General features: G+C 41.8%; 1 protein-coding gene across 1 annotated transcript in view; it reads right to left on the reverse strand.

Moving 5' to 3' along the window:
• Positions 1–11,755: 11,755 nt before the first annotated feature.
• Positions 11,756–24,627, reverse strand: part of LOC124000122 (BTB/POZ domain-containing protein KCTD16-like) — a 90,053-nt gene continuing 77,181 nt past the window's right edge. The window contains exon 2 of the mRNA XM_046306281.1: positions 11,756–13,501. Coding sequence (XP_046162237.1) covers positions 13,050–13,501 — 452 coding nt within the window. The 3' untranslated portion in view covers positions 11,756–13,049. The remainder of the gene's footprint in view (positions 13,502–24,627) is intronic.

Here is a 24,627-nt window from a genome sequence, read left to right on the forward strand (position 1 = left end):
GAAATGCTTGTGCTTCTAGTTCCGACAGTGTATATCTAACAATTAATCTAACAGTTCCAACAACTACCTAATACACACAAATCTAAAGGGATGAATCAGAATATGTACATATAAATATATGGATGAGCGATAGACAAGGTGCAATAGTTGGTAATGTAAGATATGTTTAACATTTTAAAGTGGCATTGTTTAAAGTGACTAGTGATCCATTTATTAAAGTGGCCAGTGATTTGAGTTTCTATGTAGGCAGCAGCCTCTCTGCATTAGTGATTACTGTTTAGCAGTCTGATGGCCTTGAGACAAAAGCTGTTTTCCAGTCTCTCGGTCCCAGCTTTGATGCACCTATACTGACCTCGACTTCTGGATGGTAGTGGGGTGAACAGGCAGTGGGTCGGGTGGTTGTTGTCCTTGATGATCTTCTTGGCCTTCCTGTGACATTGTGCACTGTAAGTTGCTCCCGGTGATGTGTTTTGCACCACCCTCTGGGGAGCCTTGCGGTTGAGAGTGGTGCAGTTGCTGTACCAGGCGGTGATACAGCCCAACAGGATGCTCTCATTGTGCATCTGTAAAGGTTTGTCAGGGTTTTAGGTGACAAGCTAAATTTCTTCAGCCTCCTGAGGTTGAAGGGACGCTGTTAAACCTTCTTCACCACGCTGTCTGTGTGGGTGGACCATTTCAGTTTGTCTGTATGCCGAGGGACTTAAAACTTTCCACCTGAATAGGGGGGTGCTCCCTCTGCTGTTTCCTGAAGTCCACGATCATCTCCTTTGTTTTGTTGATGTTGAGTGAGCGGTTGTTTTCCTGTTACCATACTCCAAGTGCCCTCACTTCTTCCCTGTAAGCTGTCTCGTCATTGTTGGTAGTCAAGCCCACTACTGCTGTGTCGTCTGCAAACTTGATGATTAGTTGATGAGTTGGAGGCGTGCATGGCCACGCAGTCATGGGTGAACAGAGAGTACAGGAGGGGGCTGAGCACTCAGAAAGTCCAGGACCCAATTGCGCAGGGCAGGCTTAAGACCCAGGGCCTCCAGCTTAATGATGATCTTGAAGGGTACTATGGTGTTAAATGCTGATGTCAACAGCATTCTTAAATAGGTATTCTTCTTATCCAGATGGGATAGGGCAGTGTGCCTTTTGATGGCGATTGCATCGTCTGTGGACCTGTTGTGGCGGTATACAAACTGAAGTGGGTCTAGGGAGGCAGGTAAGGTGGAGATAAGATCATTGACTGGTCTCTCAAAGCACTTCATGATGACAGAAGTGAGTGCTATGGGGTGGTAGTCATTTAGTTCAGTTAACTTTGCCTTCTTGGGTACAGGAACAATGGTGGCCATCTTGAAGCATGTGGGGACAGCAGACTGGGATAGGGAGCAATTGATTATGTCTGTAAACACACCAGCCAGCTGGTCTGCGCATGCTCTCAGGATGCGGCTAGGGATGCTGTCTGGGCCAGCAGCATTGCGAAGGTTAACACGTATAAATGTCTTACTCACTTCGGACACGGAGAAAGAGGGGGAGGGGGGGGGGTGCAGGCCTTGTTAGCGGGCTGCAACGGTGGCACTGTATTATCCTCAATGTGGGCAAGGAAGGTGTTTAGTTTGTTTGGAAGCAAGATGTCGGTGTCCGTGACGTGGCTGTTTTTTTTGTAGCCAGTGATTTCCTGTAGACCCTGCCACATATGTTGTTAGGTCTTACCAGCGTACTTTCCCATCTTCCTGTTTGTTCTGTTTCCTAGTTTTTCCCGGTTCTGATAATTCTGCCTGCCCTGACCCCGAGCCTGCACCTGCCTGACTCTGATTTGATCACGAACTTCTGACCGTCCTCGACCTGTCCTTTGCCTGCCCTGTGTTATTAATAAATGATCTGAGAACTGTACTATAGGAGCGGCAGGTAGCCTAGTGGTTAGACCGAAAGGTTGCTAGATCGAGCTGACAAGGTAAAAATCTGTCATTCCGTCTGCCCCTGAACAAAGCAGTTAACCCACTGTTCCTAGGCTGTCATTGTAAATAAGAATTTGTTCTTAACTGACTTGCCTAGTTTAACAAACTATCTGCATCCCGTATCTGCATCTGCATCATGTCGTGATAAGTCTTCAATTTAGTTTCTCTCATTCTGAATATTTGATAAAAATCTCCTCACAACTCAAGAAGAAATCCAACCAACAGGTCATTGTACAGAATGCATATTTTTATTCGATGTAATTGTACATTTCCAAAATTCCTTTTCTTGTATCCAAAGACTGTAACGTAATTCGTCCTCCTCTGACAAAGAGTAGTCAAGATCGGACCAATGCGCAGCGTGGTATGTGTCCATGTTAATATTTAATAAATCAACTGAACACTGAATAACAAAACAACAAAGTGAAAGAATGAAAACGACAACGAAACAGTCCTGTCTGGTGAAGACACAAATCAGAAAATAATCACCCACAAAACACAGGTGGGAAAAGGTTACCTAAGTATGATTCTCAATCAGAGACATCGAACGACATCTGCCTCTGATTGAGAACCATACCAGGCCAAACACATAACCACAACATAGATTTTTAAAAACATAGACTACCCACCACAACTGACACCCTGACCAAACTAAAACAAAGACATAACAAAGGAACTCAGGTCAGAACGTGACAAAGACGTGTTACATGACGTTTTATTCATAAAATCATACACCAGTGGAGAATTATCACAACACAATCCACACTTTTGTGCTTATCTTTTTTTTGCAAATCTTTTTTTGGGTAATTATTTCAGTTTTGACATTTTCACAATAACAGATTAAATGATCTGCAATAATTCATATAGCAACATGCACACGTTCTGGACCTTTTTTTAATCAAAACAACACAAAACAACAATCTTTGTTTATACAGTTGAAGTTGGAAGTTTACATACACCTTAGCCAAATACATTTAAACTCAGTTTTTACAATTCCTGACATGTAATCCAGATAAAAATGTCCTGTTTTAGATCAGTTAGGGTCACCACTCTATTTTAAGAATGTGAAATGTCAGAAAAATAGCAGAGAGTGATTTATTTCAGCTCTTATTTATTTCATCACATTCCCAGTGGGTCAGAAGTTTACATACACTCGATTAGTATTTGGTAGTATCGTCTTTAAATTGTTAAATTTGGGTCAAACGTTTCGGGTAGCCTTCCGCAATAAGTAGGGTGAATTTTGGCCCATTCCTCCTGACAGAGCTGGTGTAACTGAGTCAGGTTTCTCGTCCTCCTTTCTCAATAGGATTGAGGTCATTTAACACGTGATTTGATTTGATGGCTTTGTGATGGCCACTCCAATACCTTGACTTTGTTGTCCTTAAGCCATTTTACCACAACTTTGGAAGTATGCTTAGGGTCATTGCCCATTGATCCATTTGCAACTAAGCTTTAACTTCCTGTCTGATGTCTTGAGATGTTGCTTCAATATATCCACATAATATTTCCTTCCTCATGATGCCATCTATTTTGTGAAGTGCACCAGTCCCTCCTGCAGCAAAGCACCCCCACAACATGATGCTGCCACCCCGTGCTTCATGGTTGGGATGGTGATCTTCGGCTTGCAAGCCTCCCCCTTTTTCCTCCAAACATAATGGTGGTCATTGTGGCCAAACAGTTCTATTTTTGTTTCATCAGACCAGAGGACATTTCTCCAAAAAAATCGTTGTCCCCATGTACTGTTGCAAACCGTAGTCTGGCTTTTTTATGGTGGTTTTGGAGCAGTGGCTTCTTCCTTGCTGAGCTGCCATTCAGTTTATGTCGATATAGGACTTGTTTTACTGTGGATATAGATAATTTTGTACCTGTTTCCTCCAGCATCTTCACAAGGTCCTTTGCTGTTGTTCTGGGATTGATTTGCACTTTTCGCACCATAGTACGTTCATCTCTAGGAGACAGTATGGGTCTCCTTCCTGAGCGGTATGACGGCTGTGTGGTCCCATGGTGTCTATACTTGCGTATTATTGTTTGTACAGATGAACATGGTACCTTCAGGCGTTTGGAAATTGCTCACAAGGATGAACCAGACTTGTGGAAGTCTACAATTGTTTTTCTGAGGTCTTGGCTGATTTATTTTAATTTTCCCATGATGTCAAGCAAAGAGGCACTGAGTTTGAAGGTAGGCCTTGAAATATAACCACAGGTACACATCCAATTGACTCAAATTATGTCAATTAGCCTGTCAGAGTCTTCTAAAGCCATGACTGATTTTCTGGAATTTTCCAAGCTGATTAAAAGCACAGTCAACTTAGTGTAAGTAAACTTTTGACACACTGGAATTGTGATACAGTGAATTATACTTGAAATAATCTGTCTGTAAACAATTGTTGGAAAAACTACTTGTGTCATGCACAGAGTAGATGTCCTAACCAACTTGCCAAAACTATCGTTTGTTAACAAGAAACAAGTTTTATTGACTCCAACCTAAATGTATGTAAACTTCAGACTTCAACTGTATGTCCTGGTCTATCGTGGCTGCTTCCTTCTATTGTGGTTTTCTTCATGGATCACACATTGAAAAGGACTTGTAATAAGAACACAATTACAGGACTTGCATTCACTTACAAGGGCTCTGTAACTGGGTATAACTATCTAGCAAACAAAGGAGTCAGACAGAATGCTCTAACTGAAATAGTAAATCACACACTTTAATCTCCTTCTCTTTCTCGGAATACATATATTTTGAATGTAAAACAGATCCATACTTATTTGCATTCATATCAACATTGATTCATCAGACTGTAGCATGGAAGTTATACAGTTGTCAAGTTCTGAATATTATTTTTATTTTGGGGAGTGGACTGACAGGCCTCTGTATCTGATCACTAATGAATTATTCAACTATATTCAAATGAAATTATATCTGATGCATGATCTATGATTTATCCATGTGGCTGTATCGTGTCTGTGCGTTTGGTGAATATGTACAGCTTTATCTTTTACAAATATCTTCTTTGTTATGTACAATATAATTCACCCAACATTGTGCAAAAAAGCTCCAATCTACATTTGAAGGCCACCGTGTGTCTTGTATTCTACTATGCTCTTTTTCAGAACTTGTAAACAAGTATTTACTTAAGACTGACTTTTTTTGTACTGGGTGTTAGTAAGGTGATAGTAAACCATATGAGATCATGGATAATGGTGTTTAAAGTAAATGAACAAAAACTGCACTCAGATCCACACTATCAGTTCAGTGACTCCAGTTGTAACCAATATGTACAGTATTCAGTACTATGAACACACAATGAAAATTATTCCATATTTACACATCTGAAAAATGGGCAGTATTTGCTATTGCATTTCCATCATACAACCATCTTTGTTCAGTGTTTAACATGCTGAGTAATCCTCTTTATAGGCTCTGCTGTTGTGGATGTAATACAAAACCACACTGCAGGCTTTCCTTTAACAGGGCTACTGATGTGAGCCAACCACGTGTGTTCATGTTTCATACATGCTGGCTTTGTTCACTGCTTTACTGTGAGGTTTTTGTTCACTGCATCATGGGTTATATTTAGCTATGCACAGGCCAATTTGAGACACCTCCCACTATGATTCTATAGGTGTAATGAAAATAACGACATTAACGTTAGTCTACTGTACTACTTAGACTATCAATCAGTTCTCACAGGGATGAGAATGCATTTACACCTTGTTGATGGACGTCATTATTTACATATGCAATATGCAGGTTGACGTTTGTTGTCATGAATCTCGCCCTGGAGGCAGAACTGAATGGTTTCCGCAATAAGGGCCTGCTGCAAAGTCAAAATTGGCTATATCATAAAAATTCATGAAAACAAACATGAGCTTTTGGTCTTAATTTAAGGTTAGGATTAGGCATTACAGTTAGCAGTGTGGCTCAATTTAGGGTTATGATTAGGTTCAAAATCAGATTTCATGACTTTGTGGCCATGTCAGCTAGTGACCACTCTGCAGAGCTGCCTCCAGGGCAAGATTCTTGACAATAAATGCACAACTGCATAAAATATAATACATTTTTGGGTTACTTAGAATGTAATATCTTTGTATGATAAGTTATATGTAGCTATTCTTTTATACAGATGTAATTGACAAGATAAAATACTTTGGAAGGAAAAATACATATTATGAAATACAGTATGTAGGTAAAATAAATCATACATGAATGACTGAATAAATAAATGGGGAAAACCATTTTGTGAGAGTTTTAACTGCCAATCGTCTATTTGTATATTGCACTAAACAGTAACCACTGATTAACTTAATAGTAGTCCAAATGCATGGCTTGTACATGGGCATTATTTAAGAAAACAACAATCTCTTGTATAGCAAATCAACAACTATATTTTAGATTTGTGCTGGGTATTTCATTATAATTTATCGATCCCTACATAGTGATTCTGGAACATACATACAATGGGCAGTGCAGGGGCAACTAAAACTATCTTAATAAATAGACATAAACATGGGTATTATTTTCTTTACAATTGTGCTTTGAAAATGTGATTGTATCCAAGACTTATGTCATTGAAAGTTCTATGAGCAGATGTATTGAACATTTTTCAGGATATCCATAACATCCTAATATTGATTTATTTCTTAATTCCATTCTTTTACTTTTAGAGATGTGTGTTGTCACGACTTCAGCCGAAGTTGGTGCCTCTCCTTGTTTGGGCGTCGTTCGGCGGTCATCGTCACCGGCTTTCTAGCTGCCACCGATCCATGTTTCTTTTTTCAATTTGTTATGTCTTGAGTGTACACACCTGGTTCCCATTAAGTTATTATTATTTCCCTATTTTAACCCTCTGGTTCCCATTATGTTTTGTGCGTGAATATTCCTGTTTGTTTTAGGGTTTGTTGTCCCTGCGTGGATTATTTTGTCTGATTGATTTTTCAGAGTAAAATACGTTATTTTACTCAGTTCTGTGTCCTGCGCTTGACTCCGTCCTCACCTCGGCTCAACTGACATATGACATGTGTACTGTTGGGAATTGTTAGATCCTACTGCACTGTTGGAGCTAGGAACACAAGCACTTCTCTACACCCACAATAACATCTGCTAAATATGTCTATGTGACCAATAAAATGTGATTTGATAGATCCAATTCCTTTCACATCATAGTGTTTTATACAAACAGACAAAGTCAAGTATAAAGTGTGGACATTATAACTAGTGGACATTAATGTATGCTCAACGGTTGACATGCTGTTTAAAATATATATATATATATATATATATATATATATATATATATATATATATATATATATATTCAGGTTTAAGAAACAAGAGCATCATCACCAGAGCTTTGACCTTTGAAGCCAGGGCTAGAGTGGAAGAATCTAATAGAGTTGTCATTCAATAAGGGTGCTGAAATGAGTGTACTACATCTGATATACAGCAAGTGCTCGTTAGCTCAACATCATCTTGTATAGCTTGCTGATGCACATCATGTGCCTATTGCAACCATCAAAAAGTGCCAGATGATCGCCAGCTGATCTCTCGTTAAAACATCAATATGTGCTAAAGTCATCCGCACAGCTGATCTCAATTGCAACCAACATTGGCCAGCGATTTACTGTTCCCTAACGTTGATGTCAATGTTATCTTTTAGTCAACATTTTCGCCCTCTGGTTGGTATTATCTTCGTAAAAATGTAGTTCTATTTTATGAGCAGACTAAGGCCGATATATCTATTTGACAATCATTTCATAAAACTGAAATAAAGTATTTCCTTGTTTACCACGGCAAATCTACTGTGGAAATGTACTCGACATGCTGTATGAATGGAAAAATAATGTTGATGGTATAGCCTACTCTTATTATTTTATTTGTTTCCAACTGATGTAATCCATTAAAAACGACCATCTTTAAAATAAAATTGTCTGATATGGTAATTTCAAAATCGGGGAAAAAATATACCTGAAAAGTATTTAAGTAAATCGTGATTGAGTTGTATAATCAATGTTTATTTATCAAATGAAAATGTCGTCTATAAAGATATTTCAAATGGCATATAATTACACTATTTTGCCATTTGTTTGAATAAAATATAGGCCTACTACTTCTATATTCTTATACTCAAATAAGTATTTTTACATTCATCAGCCTTACACGGAACCCAAAACCGGCTGCGTGTGCGCGCCATCATGCGCCACAGTGCATATATTTATTTTGTCCCCCTACACCAAACGCAATCATGACACGAAGGTCAAAATATCAAAACAAACTCTGAACCAATTACATTAATTTGGGAACAGGTAAAAAGCATGCAAGCTTGCACTTGCTAGCGAATTTGTCCTATTTAGCTAGCTTGCTGTTGCTAAATAGGACAAATTCGGGATACAAACATTGAGTTGTTATTTTACCTGAAATGCACAAGGTCCTCTACTCCGACAATTAATCCACGCATAAAACGGTCAACCGAATCATTTCTAGTCATCTCTCCTCCTTCCAGGCTTTTTCATCTTTGAACTTATATGGTGATTGGCATCTAAACTTTCATAGTATTACTACACCAACCGGCAACACAGTTCGTCTTTCAATCACCCGCGTGGGTATAACCAATGAGGAGATGGCACGTGGGTACCTGCTTCTATAAACCAATGAGGAGATTGGAGAGGCAGGACTTGCAGCGCGATCTGCATCAGAAATATAAAGGAGTTCAATTTTATCCCTTGGCAACGCAGACGCTCGGTGACGGGACGCGAGCGGTGTGGTCAGCCTATTACGGTTTCTGATGCTCCTAATCATTTGCAAGAACAGAATCTGGACCAGCTGTCTGGTATCTTAATCATGGTAACAACGAGAGATCAACTGAACTTCTGGTTTGTCCTTTTTTTTCATTGCAATCAAGCTTAGTTTAGCCCGCAGGTGCATGTCATCTCCCGTTAGTAGCGTTTTAAGAAATCCAGTGGTAATCTGCAGGAGTGCGTTAAAGGGTAGGAAGCATTATTCACCAATGTAAAAACACAGTGTGATCAAATACTTACTTGTAGTCACAATCTGGTTACCTATAAATGCAAACATAGTTATGTGTTTGGGTTATAACGTATTTATTAACTTATTTCCGGATATCTTCTAAACTACCCACAATGCACTATTTCTCAACGTCATATGGAGAATTTACTCTGTCTTGCCGAGTTTTTATGCTAGTTCATTAGCTAGCCACAGCTCATGGCTTCACTGACTTTGTGGTTGTGTTATCTAGAGGGAACCTGTTTGCACTGCAGGCTCTGGTGCCTTCTTGCCGTGGGCTCAAAACCAGAAAATGTAAAATTATACCTGCTTTCTCTAATTGTGTAACTATAGTACCTCATCTATTTTCATTTCTTTTTCGGCATGTTCTCTGTGAAGTAAGCAACTAGAGTTTTGTAACTTTTTTCACCTTGTGCTAGTGCTCTGACATCTGACATCTGGAATCAATCTATTTTTTATTTTCCTTGCTGTAGTTATTGGATTTTTCCTGTCTCTTACCATCAGATGGGCCCCAGCCATCAATCAGTAAGTCTCTGCTCTTTTGATCTGCGGTTTTAGTTGTGTTGTGTTCTAACTGGTCTCCGGTAGTTGAGCTCTAGCTTACTGACCATAACTGTGCTGGTTAGCTAGGCTAATAGCTAACATAATTGGCTAAATAGCTAATATTAACTGGCTGTATATCTTGCTGGATAAGATAACTGCATATACCTAACAATCTTTGATATTTTGTTAGATGGCATTATGTATTTCCAAAACTTTGGTTTACTTTAATGGAGCTGTAAACTGGGTGTTGATAGCAACTGACTGACTCATTCAGTCCTAACGTAATGTTAGCAGGCTGGTAGGGCTAACATTAGCTGGCTAGTTGGCTAGCAAACTAACAAGTTGATTTGTATCAATAAATTCATAAAGTATTTGCTTGTAAGTTTGGTGAAAATGTAATTGAAACCAGTAGTCATGAGTGCAAACGATTTGGTTTCATTTGAAGTTTTACATTTGAAATTATTTCTGTTGGAGTTATAGGAACTAGGCTGTCTTGCCGGGTCCACCATATTACATCACACCCTGGAAAACATTTTCCAACATGGCATTGGCAGGCTTCAGAATTCTGATCGGTTTTATATTATACCTCGAAAGATTGAAATGTGAGTTATTGATGTGCATATTAATGCAAATCCATATGTTACAAGTGTTTACATTAATGCTGCCTACCCTTTAAGTTCTGCTGGTTCGCTGCAAGTGAGACCATAGATCTATTTTTCAGTTAGCATTGAACGTTTTAGCAGCTATCTGTATGGAACTGAAGTGTACTGCATTTGCAATTAAATATACATTGCAGTCCATATATATATATATATATTTTTTTAACCTTTATTTAACTAGGCAAGTCAGTTAAGAACAAATTCATATTTTTAATGATGGCCTAGTAACAGTGGATTAACTGCCTTGTTCAGCGGCAGAACGACAGATTTGTACCTTGTCAGCTCGGGGATTCAAACTTGCAACCTTTCGGTTACTAGCCCAACGCTCTAACCACAAGGCTACCCTACCGCAAATGTACATCTCATGATCAGAAAATAAGATTTGCCAAGTGTGTTATTTATGTAACAGGAGGACTTGGACTCACTGTCATCCTGTGTCATCAGTCATAATCTTAAATGTAATATTCCCAAAATAATTACATTATTCTGGAAATTGTTAGCGCATGTCTGTGCTTACTGCTTTGTTACATAATGAACTTGATAACAACACCCCCCCCCCCCCCCATGTACTTTGATCCTCACCAAGGCATGTAAGGATACAGAAAACAAACAATATTTAGATGTGGTATTCAGTGAAAACAAGAGCAGCGTATATTCATCAATAACCTACAAGTCTCATCAATATCTGCAGGGATGTCATCAACCATGTCTATTACCCTTGTCCATGTACCCCAGCACCTAATAATCATTAACACCTGCTGTAACTGTAGTTAACATTTTGGGGAAAGCAATTGCACAGGACTACTCCCTCTTTTCAGTGTGTTTCTTTGTGTTTGACTTCAATCTCATTAAAATAAACCCATCCTTCATCACCCCTTAAGGAACACCTTCATCTGTATCCCTTCCCATTTCCATCAGAAAGCTGTTTTGATATACAGTATCTTTCGGTGTTTTTCAAATTCCCCAACTGAAAAAAAAGCCCATACTTCCTCTGGAGTTGCCTGCGTTCCTGAAAGTGTTGAAATCAAAGAAGCTATTCATCCCCTCCGCTCTGGCAGCAGGTATTTTTAGAAAGTGCATTATCGGGACAGCATGAATCATTTATCCTTCTGATACATGCGTATCTTCGATTTCTGTGCAATCTGCATGCAAAAATCAACAGTGTGTAGAACAATCTCTCACACACCAATTGTGCTCTTTAGTGCTTTCAAAAGATTGTGGATAAAACTGTGCAGTCAGATATACCCTTTGAGTGTACAGGAAGCAGTTGGTGAAGAATTGCCATTATTCCATTAGACACTGAGGCAGTGGCGATGAGCATCAATACATACATACATACATACATACATACATACATACATACATACATACATACATACATACATACATACATACATACATACATACATACATACATACATACATACATACATACATACATACATACATACATACATACATACATACATACATACATACATACATACATACATACATACATACATACATACATACATACATACATACATACATACATACATACATACATACATACATACAGTTGCGGCCAAATATATTGGCACCCGTGGACCTTTCTTAAATAATTCTAAAATAAGTTGTTGAATTTTCAACACAAACAGAACCAATTTTTTTTTTGTAAACTTATGTTTACAATTTTAATTGAGAAAATAAAGACAAATGGCATGGACAAAATGATTGGCACCCTGGAGCTAGTACTTGGTTGCAAAGCCTTTGATCAAGAAAGCTGCAGACAAACACTTCCTGTACCGTCATTGAGCTTGCTGCAAATTTCTCCTGGCAATTTGGCCCACTTTTCAGAAGCAAACTGCTGTAGTTCTTACATTTTTGAGGGGTGGCCTCCACCAATTGCTGTTTTCAGATCTCACCATAGGTTTTCAATGTGACTTAGATTTGGACTCTTCGCTGGCTACTCCAGAACTGTCCAGAATCTCTTCTTGAGCCATTCCTGGGTGATTTTTGATGTGTGTTTGGGGTCATTGTCCTGCAGGAAGATCCACAACCTTCAATGGGGACCCAGTTTGGACACTGGGTTGAACATTGGACTCCAAATCCCCTGATCATCTGAAGATTTATTGATGCCTTGTGCAAAACAAGGACTCCAGTATTAGAGGCAGGAAAGGAACCCCACAGCATTATCAAACTTCCCCCATATTTGATTGTAGGGGAGGGTCTTTCATTGAATTTTTCATTTTGTCATCAGTAAACACAGTGCTCATCTGTTTTGCTAAAGCTCAAATGTTGTTTCGTTGGTCCACAGAACATTTGCCCCAGGATTTAGGCTTGTTTCGGTAGTTATTTTGAGAAGTTCAACAGGCTTTTTTGTGTCTCCTTCAGCAGTGGGGTCTTCCTATGTTTACCTATGACTAAATGAAGCATTTAAAGAAAAGAACACCCTCCTTACGATCAACCATGGGGCAGGTTCGATAATGCTGTGGGTTACTTTGCTGCCTCTGGGGACCTTGAATGTGTGCAAGACATTGTGAAATCAGCAGATGGAGTACAAAGTTCAACCCAGTGTCCAAAAATGTTGAAGTAGAAAGGTGCAGCAAGCCCATTGATGGCTACAAGAAGCATTTGTTGGCAGCTATCTTGGCCAAAGGGTGTGCAATGAAATAGTAGCTCAAAGGTGCCAATAAATGTACATTTAAATTGTAAGTTAATTAACTTAAGCTCTGCAATGTTGAAAACCCAATAACAAGGTGTGGAGAAATATGGAATTATTCAAGTAAATTGGAAGGGTGCCAATACATATAGTTATACATACAGTTAGCTAAACAGTCATGGTTTTATGCTTGTGTTTTTTTGCTGTCTCTGTGATGCCTAAGTGTTTTAACTGGATCCCTCTCAGAGACGGTACTTCCTCAGTAGATCTGCCTGCCACATGTACTTCCTCTCCGGGAAGCGCTCAGGGATCTTGATCTTGCGGAAGTCCTGGATGCACTTCTCCAGCTCCTCCTCAATGGTCATCTTCTCCTTGGCCGGCCTCTTCTTGCAGGTGCTGGTATCTCGGGAGCTGGCAGTGAGTGTTCGGAGGAGATCACTCTTCCTGCGCTGCTCTGACTGCTGCAGCATCTGCACCGGGCCCTTCTTCAGCGGCCGGTCCAGGGTCTGGACATGGACATGGGACTGCTGGCTCACCGGCCCACAGATAACGGTGCCGTGGGGTGAGCTGGCCTCTGACTGGCTCTCGGAGCTTGAGGTGGAGAGCTCGTTGAAGGAGGTGCCGCTCTCGCCCTCTCCCTTGTGGTTCTTGCAGCAGCAGTCGCAGGGCGGGGAAGACCACCGAGAGGTGCCACCTGGAACACAGAGGGAATAGACGGTCAGACAGGGTCTAACAACACAATAACACGGTCAGTTTGGCAATGAAAATATTCATTATTCCTTTTAAAACTAAATTTGAGTCACCTAAAAGATGGCATTTCCCAATGTTTAAACAAATACACACCACAAAACAAGTAAAGTACTCTCTGACACAATAGAGTGAAGTTGCAGTCACAATAGATGGGTTGTAAGGTCTATGAACTGTGTTGCTTGAATCCTCTGATGTGTTTGAACCAAACAGCGCATTCACCTACCCCAGACTGGACAGTGCTTTGGAAACTTCCTTTGACATTCGGCTATTGTTAACATGCAACTTTGTGTGCTTAAACTGTAAAATGTTTCTTTCTCTCAAGGAAAATGATGTTATGTAACAAATTAGGCTGGTTGCAGGAGAACAGCATTCTCAGCTGTAGCGTTTAGGGCCAAGGACAAGAATGCATTGAGAAATCACATCTCATAGAGCTGTAAACCTAGGCTTATTTATTTGTCATGGTTACTTGTTAAATAATTTAATAAAGAGGGTTCTAATTGCCTATGAATTTATTTCCCATTTAGCAAGAAGGCATTTCCTCTTGAAACACATTTGCTTTGCATACATTTTCTTTTCATGAAGTTCAATGCCACAGTTTCCTTTTATGTAAAGCACAACATTTTACATCAATAAATAGTATGTACTTACAAATATCCAATTTAGATTGTTTTAATCTATAACTCTACAGTGGGCTAAATTGATTTACTTATTAGCATTGCAAAAATCTATTTATCCTCCCTGTATTCTCTCTGTACCCTTGACTTTAGACAAGACCCATCATGAATCATGCAAAGTAGGGTACAAATCTACAATATACAGTAAATAGTCATATAAATATACTATTATTTGCATTAACAGTCAGATTTCAGTGAAGCTCTGATGTCGTTTTCCAACACTCAGTGTCATCTATCAGTGTCATCTATGCTGCACACAGTGCGGCACACAGTCAAGTACTACCGCTGTGAAATCAGCCTGCCATCAAAGATTGTGACATAAATGGAGCAAACTCAGTCACAGCCACTCCACCAGCTACCCATGAAATCTATGGCTGCCTCCCAATAGTGCACTCTAAAGGGAATATGGTGTCATTCGGGACGCAGCCTCTAATTACCACTACCATCCCAATACAACCTTCCCTACTCAGTGGAGGACTGTGAATACTGACGTGTGGACGGGGTCCATCTTTTGTGTTTATGTACCAGGGAAGGAAACAGAATTCATTTGTGTCACTCAGCATGAAAAGGGACATTTGATTGATGAGCTGGTGCCTCATAAAATAATTGGTGTTCTGAAAACTGGGCCCTGACTGTACAGACCGGCTAAATCTGTCACGAGGCAATTTTTTTTCCTCCAAATAAAATTAGCAGGATACTCCAAAGCAGTGTTGATGGTGCGTATTAGACATGGTTGTGGGGACAGTAGTTTGGATCTGTACTGCTATTATTTCCCTCCTATCTGCCAGGTAAATACCCTGATGTTGACAGATACCTTCTACACCTTATATTTAAAGACACATCGCATGTTTCTACATACTCCACATTCACGTCTGTAATTATCACATGTATGTCTATGATGAGTGTTTACCATGGTAATGAGTGACAACCTGGGAAGTATTAGTCTTTTGCGTGATAAGGATCTGTACTGAATCGACACTTAAAGGTAAAGACAGAATCGTAACATTCCCAGATGTTTCCGCTCATTACACCATTCACTTCCAGTCCCAGGAGTTTAGTTGAAAGCAGATTAGTGACTCGGACTCTGACTGCTCTATTCAATTCAGAAACCACTGGAACTAATCATTTACTTATTTGTTATAACTTCCCCTGAGGGCTACAATAAGATGTAGTGTGGAGTTATTATTATATCTGACAAAACAACCTGCAATCCATTATCCACGGCTAATTGTGGGGGAAATAATTTGAACTTAACATCCTTTTCTGTACATAACATATTTTCCCACTCTCCCTGTTAATCTGTCACTGTTTAATATCTCTACAGTCAACAAGGGTGTCCTCGACACACTGATGTACTGTATAAACTTACCAACTTGATTTAGTAGGCAACACGTGATACTGTGCTGTAGTCAGATCCACAGTGGACACATCACTCACGAACCTGGACTTCAATCTGCACAAATACATAGCAGGAGAGGACCTACAGATTGGCTGTGCCTAGCCTATACTGTATGACCTGGGGGTGGGAGGAAGGCTTGTGGGCCAGAGTCTCTCTCTGTGTCAATACCACACCACCCTCCATAATTCTATGTTCAGACCCATGCTGGGTCCAGGGCTGTGAGACTGTGGGGATGGAGGCTGTGGTAGGAGCTGGTATATGTGATCTCCTATCTTGTCACTGGCACTTGCTCTGAGGCTGTGTTTGTCCTTCCCCAGTCCACACGTTCCCTTCCTCTCCTCCCCGCTAGACTCCGTAAGCCCGGAGCCATTAATCTCAGATCTCGGAGGGGACCTCCACAGCCTCAGTTATCAGAACCCACAAAGGGAGCTGCCTCCCCTTTTCAGACAGCCACCCTCCTCTTCCCCCACCATCACACAGCTCTCCTCCTTTCTTGGCACTAAGCGTCTCGATCAATCCAATCCACCATCACCTCGCCTACCCGTGCTGCTCTGCACGCCACACATCTGTCTCCCCTCTGTCTCCCCATCCACCCATCCATCTTCAGGCCGCTTTCCAACCGTATCAACACATCAGCGATTCGGTGGAGGTGTGTGAAAGATTGCCCCCTGATTGATTTCTGTCATAAAGCTCTGATGTGTAGAGGGTATTCAGGAGTGCAAATAACCCTTTTTTTGTCGTTTGTTAAGGTTCGGCACATCAAAGCAACTGACATGCATATTGTTAATAGGCTATGACAATGAATTTAATGCTGGAAACAGTGGCTGAGGCTGGATTTGCCAAGTACAGGCTGTACAAGCTACTAAGCCTCAAGGTGTGCACTTTAATAATTGAGTACAATGGGTATATATTGTAGAACACAAGACAAATACCTTTAAAAGTTAATAGTACCAGTACGCAATACTCATCTGCAATTTGAGAGAGATGTTAGAATGAAAATTTCTGCTGACAAATTAATATTCAAATGGTATATTTTCAAGAAAAGATTGGTGGTGTGAGGGACAATTGCGTAATTGGCAGAACTGAAATGGAGGATGAGGCATCCTATTTTATATTCCTTTCTGTCTGCAACCTAATTCAAATAAAATAAAATGGTATTAATCACTTACTTCGTAAACAACATGTGTAGACTAACAGGCTGTAGAGGTGTAGACTAACACCATGGGACCCGAGCATTGCAAAATAAATGTAGACATATTCAATTATTGCACCCACGCTGCTCGCGCGCGCCAACGAGCGTCTCCGTTGCCAAGGGCTAAAATAGAAGTCAGCTCGTTTTCTGACGCAGACTCGCGCTGCAAGTCCTGCCTCTCCCATCTCCTCATTGGTTTATATATGCAGGTACACACGGGTCATCTCTTCATTGGTTATACCCACGTGGGTGACAGAAAGAAGAACGAGGTAAGTGGCGGTAATGCACCTAATTTATGAATGTTGCCAATCGCAATTTAAATCCAAGATGGCATAGCAGTCAGACGTCTTTGTCCTCGTCTTGTCCCATGTGTACATCTTTTTATATATTTTTCTTCGCATATCTTCTATATATTTTTCTAAACCTCAACTTCAAAATACTCGCCTGCAACCCACCTCACCCAATGTGCTTGGATCAGTTTTTTTCTTTACTTTTGAACCAGAACCCCAACAGAAGCTAGCCAGCTAACTAGCTACTAGGTAGTAGCTGCTAGCGGTCATCAGCTAACCTTTAGATCGGAAAACTCTCGACCGTTTGCACAACGCAATTCAAACCAGAGCATACCAGACTTATTTTCTCTCCATATCCCCGTAGGCTGTTCTGGTTAGTGATTATTGTCTTATTTCACTGTAGAGCCTTTAGCCCTGCTCAATATGCCTTAGCTAACCCGTTAGTTCCACCTCCCACACATGTGGTGACAGCACCTGGTTTACATGATGTTTCTAGAAACAATATCTCTCTCATCATCCCTCAATGCCTAGGTTTACCTCCACTGTATTCACATCCTAACATACTTTAGTCTGTCCATTATGCCTTCAATCCTTTCTATCGCTTCCCGAAACCTGCTCCTTTTACGCTCTGTTCCGAACGTACTAGATGACCAGTTCTTACAGCCTTTAACCGTACCCTTATTCTACTTCTCCTCTGTTCCTCTTGTGTTGTAGAGGTTAATCCAAGCACTGCAGTGCCAAGACCCACTCCTATTCCCCAGGTGCTCTCATTTGTTGCCTTCTGTGACTGTAAAAGCCTTGGTTTCATGCATGTTAACATCAGAAGCATCCTCCCTAAGTTTGTTATATTCACTGCTTTAGCGCACTCTGCCATCCCGGATGTCCTAGCTGTGTCTGAAATCTTGCTAAGGAAGACCACCAAAAACCCTGAAATTTCCATTGCTAACTGTAACATTTCTGACAAGATAGAACTGCCAAAGGGGGCGGAGATAGCCTGCAGAGTTCTGTATTACTATCCAGGTCGGTACCCAAACAATTCGAGCTTCTACTTTAAAAAATCCACCTTTCCAGAAACAAGTCTCTCACCATTGCCGCTTGCTATAGACCACCCTCTGCCCCCCAGCTGTGCCATGGACACCATATGTGAATTGATTGCCCACCGTCTATCTTCAGAGCTCGTGCTGCTAGGTGACCTAAACTGGGACATGCTTAACACCCCGGCCATCCTACAATCTAAGCTTGATGCCCTCAATCTCACACAAGTTATCAATGAACCTACCAGGTACAAACCCAAATGCGTAAACACAGGCACCCTCATAGATATCATCCTAACCAATTTGCCCTCTAAATATACCTCTGCTGTCTTCAACTAAGACCACAGCGATCACTGACTCATTGCCTGCATCCGTAATGGGTCTGCGGTCAAACGACCACCCCTCATCACTGTCAAACACTCCCTAAAACACTTCAGCGAGCAGGCCTTTCTAATCGACCTAATGTAATCGACCCCCATGTAAAATTTAGAACCAGGAACAGATATAGCCCTTGGTTCACTCATGACCTGACTACCCTTGACCAGCACAAAAACATCCTGTGGCGTACTGCACAGTGATTATTGTCTTATTTCACTGCAGAGCCTTTAGTCAAGGACCATATCACCTCCACCCTACCTGACACCCTAGACCCACTCCAATTTGCTTACCGCCCAGGTGGGTTAGGGCAGTGTGCAGTGTGGTTGAGATTGCATCGTCTGTGGACCTATTTGGGCGGTAAGCAAATTGGAGTGGGTCTAGGGTGTCAGGTAGGGTGGAGGTGATATGGTCCTTGACTAGTCTCTCAAAGCACTTCATGATGACGGAAGTGAGTGCTACGGGGCGGTAGTCGTTTAGCTCAGTTACCTTAGCTTTCTTGGGAACAGGAACAATGGTGGCCCTCTTGAAGCATGTGGGAACAGCAGACTGGTATAGGGATTGATTGAATATGTCCGTAAACACACCGGCCAGCTGGTCTGCGCATGCTCTGAGGGCGCGGCTGGGGATGCCGTCTGGGCCTGCAGCCTTGCGAGGGTTAACACGTTTAAATGTCTTACTCACCTCGGCTGCAGTGAAGGAGAGACCGCATGTTTCCGTTGCAGGCCGTGTCAGTGGCACTGTATTGTCCTCAAAGCGGGCAAAAAGTTATTTAGTCTGCCTGGGAGCAAGACATCCTGGTCCGTGACTGGGCTGGATTTCATCTTGTAGTCCGTGATTGACTGTAGACCCTGCCACATGCCTCTTATGTCTGAGCCATTGAATTGAGATTCCACTTTGTCTCTGTACTGACGCTTAGCTTGTTTAATAGCCTTACGGAGGGAATAGCTGCACTGTTTGTATTCAGTCATGTTGCCAGACACCTTGCCCTGATTAAAAGCAGTGGTTCGCGCTTTCAGTTTCACGCGAATGCTGCCATCAATCCACGGTTTCTGGTTAGGGAATGTTTTTATCGTTGCTATGGGAACGACATCTTCGACGCACGTTCTAATGAACTCGCACACCGAATCAGCGTATTCGTCAATATTCCCATCTGACGCAATACGAAACATGTCCCAGTCCACGTGATGGAAGCAGTCTTGGAGTGTAGAGTCAGCTTGGTCTGACCAGCGTTGGACAGACCTCAGCGTGGGAGCCTCTTGTTTTAATTTCTGCCTGTAGGCAGGGATCAGCAAAATGGAGTCGTGGTCAGCTTTCCCGAAAGGGGGGCAGGGCAGGGCCTTATATGCGTCGCGGAAGTTAGAGTAACAATGATCCAAGGTTTTACCACCCCTGGTTGCACAATCGATATGCTGATAAAATTTAGGGAGTCTTGTTTTCAGATTGGCTTTGTTAAAATCCCCAGCTACAATGAATGCAGCCTCCGGATAAATGTTTTCCAGTTTGCAAAGAGTTAAATAAAGTTTGTTCAGAGCCATCGATGTGTCTGCTTGGGGGGGGATATATACGGCTGTGATTATAATCGAAGAGAATTCTCTTGGAAGATAATGCGGTCTACATTTGATTGTGAGGAATTCTAAATCAGGTGAACAGAAGGATTTGAGTTCCTGTATGTTTCCTTCATCACACCATGTCCCGTTAGTCATGAGGCATACGCCCCCGCCACTCTTCTTACCAGAGAGATGTTTGTTTCTGTCGGCGCGATGTGTGGAGAAACCTGTTGGCTGCACCGCCCTGGATAGCGTTTTCCCAGTAAGCCATGTCTCCGTAAAGCAAAGAACGTTGCAGTCTCTGATGTCCCTCTGGAATGCCACCCTTGCTCGGATTTCATCAACCTTGTTGTCGAGAGACTGGACATTGGCAAGAAGAATACTGGGAAGTGGTGCGCGATGTGCCCTTTTTCGGAGTCTGACCAGAACACCGCCGCGTTTCCCTCTTTTTCGGAGTCGTTTCCTTGGGTCGCTGCATGCGATCCATTCCGTTGTCCTGTTTGTAAGGCAGAACACAGGATCCGCATCGCGGAAAACATATTCTTGGTCGTACTGATGGTGAGTTGACGCTGATCTTATATTCAGTAGTTCTTCTCGACTGTATGTAATGAAACCTAAGATGACCTGGGGTACTAATGTAAGAAATAACACGTAAAAAAACAAAAAACTGCATAGTTTCCTAGGAACGCGAAGCGAGGCGGCCATCTCAGTCGGCGCCGGAAGTACCACTGACACTGACCCAACTCCAGCCACTTTAATAATGGGAATTGATGGGAAATTATGTAAATATATCACTAGCCACTTTAAACAATGCTACCTTATATAATGTTACTTACCCTACATTATTCATCTCATATGCATACGTATATACTGTACTCTACATCATCGACTGCATCATTATGTAATACATGTATCACTAGCCACTTTAACTATGCCACTTTGTTTACTTTGTCTACATACTCATCTCATATGTATATACTGTACTCGATACCATCTACTGTATGCTGCTCTGTACCATCACTCATTCATATATCCTTATGTACATATTCTTTATCCCCTTACACTGTGTATAAGACAATAGTTTTGGAATTGTTAGTTAGATTACTTGTTGGTTATCACTGCATTGTCGGAACTAGAAGCACAAGCATTTTGCTACACTCGCATTAACATCTGCTAACCATGTGTATGTGACAAATAACATTTGATTTGATTTGATTTTCATTAGCATCAAATAGCTCTGGTGATATGCAACTTTCCAGGGAAGGTAGGGACCAATATACACATGCAGTTAGCTTTCATAAGGCTAGCTTTTTCAAACAGAAATTTGAATCCTGTAGCGCAAACTCAAGAGTTCTGGGACACTGTAAAGTCCATGGAGAATAAGAGCACCTCCTCCCAGTTGCCCATTGCACTGAGGCTAGGAAACACTTTCACCACCGATAAATCGGTGAATTTCAATAAGCATTTTTCTACGGCTGGCCATGCTTTCCACCTTTCCACCATGCTTTCCACCTGGCTACCCCAACCCCGGTCAACAGCCCTGCACCCCCCACAGCAACTTGCCCAAGCCTCCCATTTCTCCTTCACCAAAATCCAGATAGCTGATGTTCTGAAAGAGCTGCAAAATCTGGATCCCTACAAATCAGACTGCGTAGACGGGCTCGACCCTCTCTTTCTAAAATTATCTGTAGAAATTGTTGCAACCCCTATTACTAGCCTGTTTAACCTCTCTTTCATATCGTCTTGGATTCCCAAAAATTGGAAAGCTGCCGCGGTCATCCCCGAGACACTCTAGACCCAAACTGCTACAGACCTATAACAAAACAAACAGTTTACCGACCATTTCGAATCCCACCGTACCTTCTCCGCTATGCAATCTGGTTTCTGAACTGGTCATGTGTGCACCTCAGGCATGCTGCTCATTTGGTTTCTCAAATGACTGCCTCGCCTGGTTCACCAACTACTTCTCTGATAGAGTACAGTGTGATAAATCAGAGGGCATGACCTCTGGCAGTCTCTATGGGGGTGCCACAGGGTTCAATTCTCGGGCCGACTATTTTCTCTGTATACATCAATGATGTTGCTCTCGCTGCTGGTGATTCTCTGATCCCCCTCTACGCAGACGACACCATTCTGTATACTTCTGGCCATTCTTTGGACACTGTGTTAACTAACCTCCAGACAAGCTTCAATGCCATACAACTCTCCTTCCGTGGCCTCCAACTGCTCTTAAATGCAAGTAAAACTAAATGCATGCTTTTAAACCGATCGCTGCCCGCACTTGCCAGCCCGTCCAGCAACTACAAATACCTTGTTGTCTGGTTAGACTGTAAACTCTCCTTCCAGACTCACATTACGCACTCCAATCAATATTAAATCTAGAATCTGCCTACTATTTCACAACAAAGCATCCTTCACTCATGCTGCCGTACATACCCTCGTAAAACTGACTATCCTACCGATCCTCGACTTCGGCGATGTGGTTTACAAAATAGCCTACAACTCTCTACTCAACAAATTGGATGTAGTCTATCACAGTGTCATTTGTTTTGTCACCAAAGCCCCATATCCTACCCACCACTGCGACCTGTACACTCTCGTTGGCTGGCCCTCACTTCATACTCGTTGCCAAACCCACTGGCTACAGGTCATCTACAAGTCTTTGCTAGGTAAAGCCCCACCTTATATCAGCTCACTGGTCACCATAGCAGCACCCACCCGTAGCACGCGCTCCAGCAGGTATATTTCACTCGTCACCCCCAAAGCCAATTCCTCTTTTGGCTGCCTTTCCTTACAGTTCTCTGCTGCCAATGACTGGAACGAATTACAAAAATCACTGAAGCTGGAGACTCATATCTCCCTCACTAACTTTAAGCACCAGCTGTCAGAGCAGCTCACAGATCACTGCACCTGTACATACCGCATCTGTTAACAGCCCATCCAACTACCTCATCCCCATACTGTATTTATTTATTTATTTTTGCTCCTTTGCACCAGTATCTCTACTTGCACATTCATCTTCTGTACCTCTATCACTCCATGGTTTAATTGCTATATTGTAATTACTTTGACACTATGGCCTATTTATTGCCTTACCTCCCTTATCCTACCTCATTTCCACACACTGTATATAGACTTTTTATACTGTATTATTATTATTACTTTTTGGGGGGATGTTACCCCTTTTTCTCCCCAATTTCGTGGTATCCATTTGTTTAGTAGCTACTATCTTGTCTCATCGCTACAGCTCCCGTACGGGCCCGGGAGAGAAGAAGGTTGAAAGTCAAGCGTCCTCCGATAAACAACCCAACCAAGCCGCACTGCTTCTTAACACAGTGCGCATCCAACCCGGAAGCCAGCCGCACCAATGTGTCGGAGGAAACACTGTGCACCTGGAAACCTTGGTTAGCGCGCACTGCGCCCGGCCCGCCACAGGAGTTGCTGGTGCGCGATGAGACCAGTCTGGACGATGCTAAGCCCATTGTGTGTCGCCCCACTGACCTCCCGGTCACGGCCGGTTGGGTGCAGTACAGCGCCCTTAACCACTGCGCCACCCGGGAGGCTTCTACTGTATTATTGACTGTATGTTTGTTTATTCCATGTGTAACTCTTTGTTGTTGTATGTGTCGAACTGCTTTGCTTTATCTTGGCCAGGTCGCAGTTGTAAATGAGAACTTGTTCTCAACTAGCCTACCTGGTTAAATAAAGGTGAAATAAAAAATACAAAAATAATGTCAAGAGAAGAAAAATCCTGGAAGGAGGAGAAATGACTAGAAACAATTTGGTTGACCGTTGTATGTGTGGATTAATTGGCGAAGTAGAGGACCTTGTGTTTTTCAGGTAAAATAACAACTCAATGTTTATATCCCAGAACAAATTAGCTAGCAACAGCAAGCTAGCTAAATAGGACAAATTAGCTAGCAAGTACAAGCTAGCAAGCTACATTGCCATAAATGTTTTATGCTTTTTGATCTGTCCTCAAATTAATATAGTTAGTTCAGAGTTTGTTTTGATATTTTAACCTTTGTGTCGTGATCGCGTTTGGTGTGGGGGGAAAAAAGCATTTATGCACGATGGCGCACTCACGCAGAGGTTTGGGTTCAGTGTAACAGTGAAACATTTACTTACAGGCCCTTCCCAAAAAAACTAATAATAAATACACAATGAGTAACGGCAACATGGCTATATTCACAGGGTACCACAGTACCGAGTCGTTGTGCAGGGGTATGAGGTAATTGAGGTAGATACAGTATGTACATATAACTAGGAATAAAGCAACAAATGATAAACAGTAGCAGCAGGGTATGTGATGAGTCAAAAAAGTTGGTTCAAAAAGGGTCAATGCAAATAGTCCGGATAGCTATTCGGCTAAATATATAGCCAACTGTTTAGCAGACTTATGGCTTGTGGGTAGAAGCTGTTCAGGGTCATGTTGGTTCCAGGCTTGCATCGGTACCGCTTGTCGTGCGGTAGCAGAGAGAACAGTCTATGACTTGGGTGGATGGATTTAGGGCCTTCATCTGATATTGCCAGGTATAGAGGTCCTGGATGGCCCG

This window comes from Oncorhynchus gorbuscha, linkage group LG16, assembly GCF_021184085.1.
Source record: "Oncorhynchus gorbuscha isolate QuinsamMale2020 ecotype Even-year linkage group LG16, OgorEven_v1.0, whole genome shotgun sequence".
Lineage (NCBI taxonomy): Eukaryota > Metazoa > Chordata > Actinopteri > Salmoniformes > Salmonidae > Oncorhynchus > Oncorhynchus gorbuscha.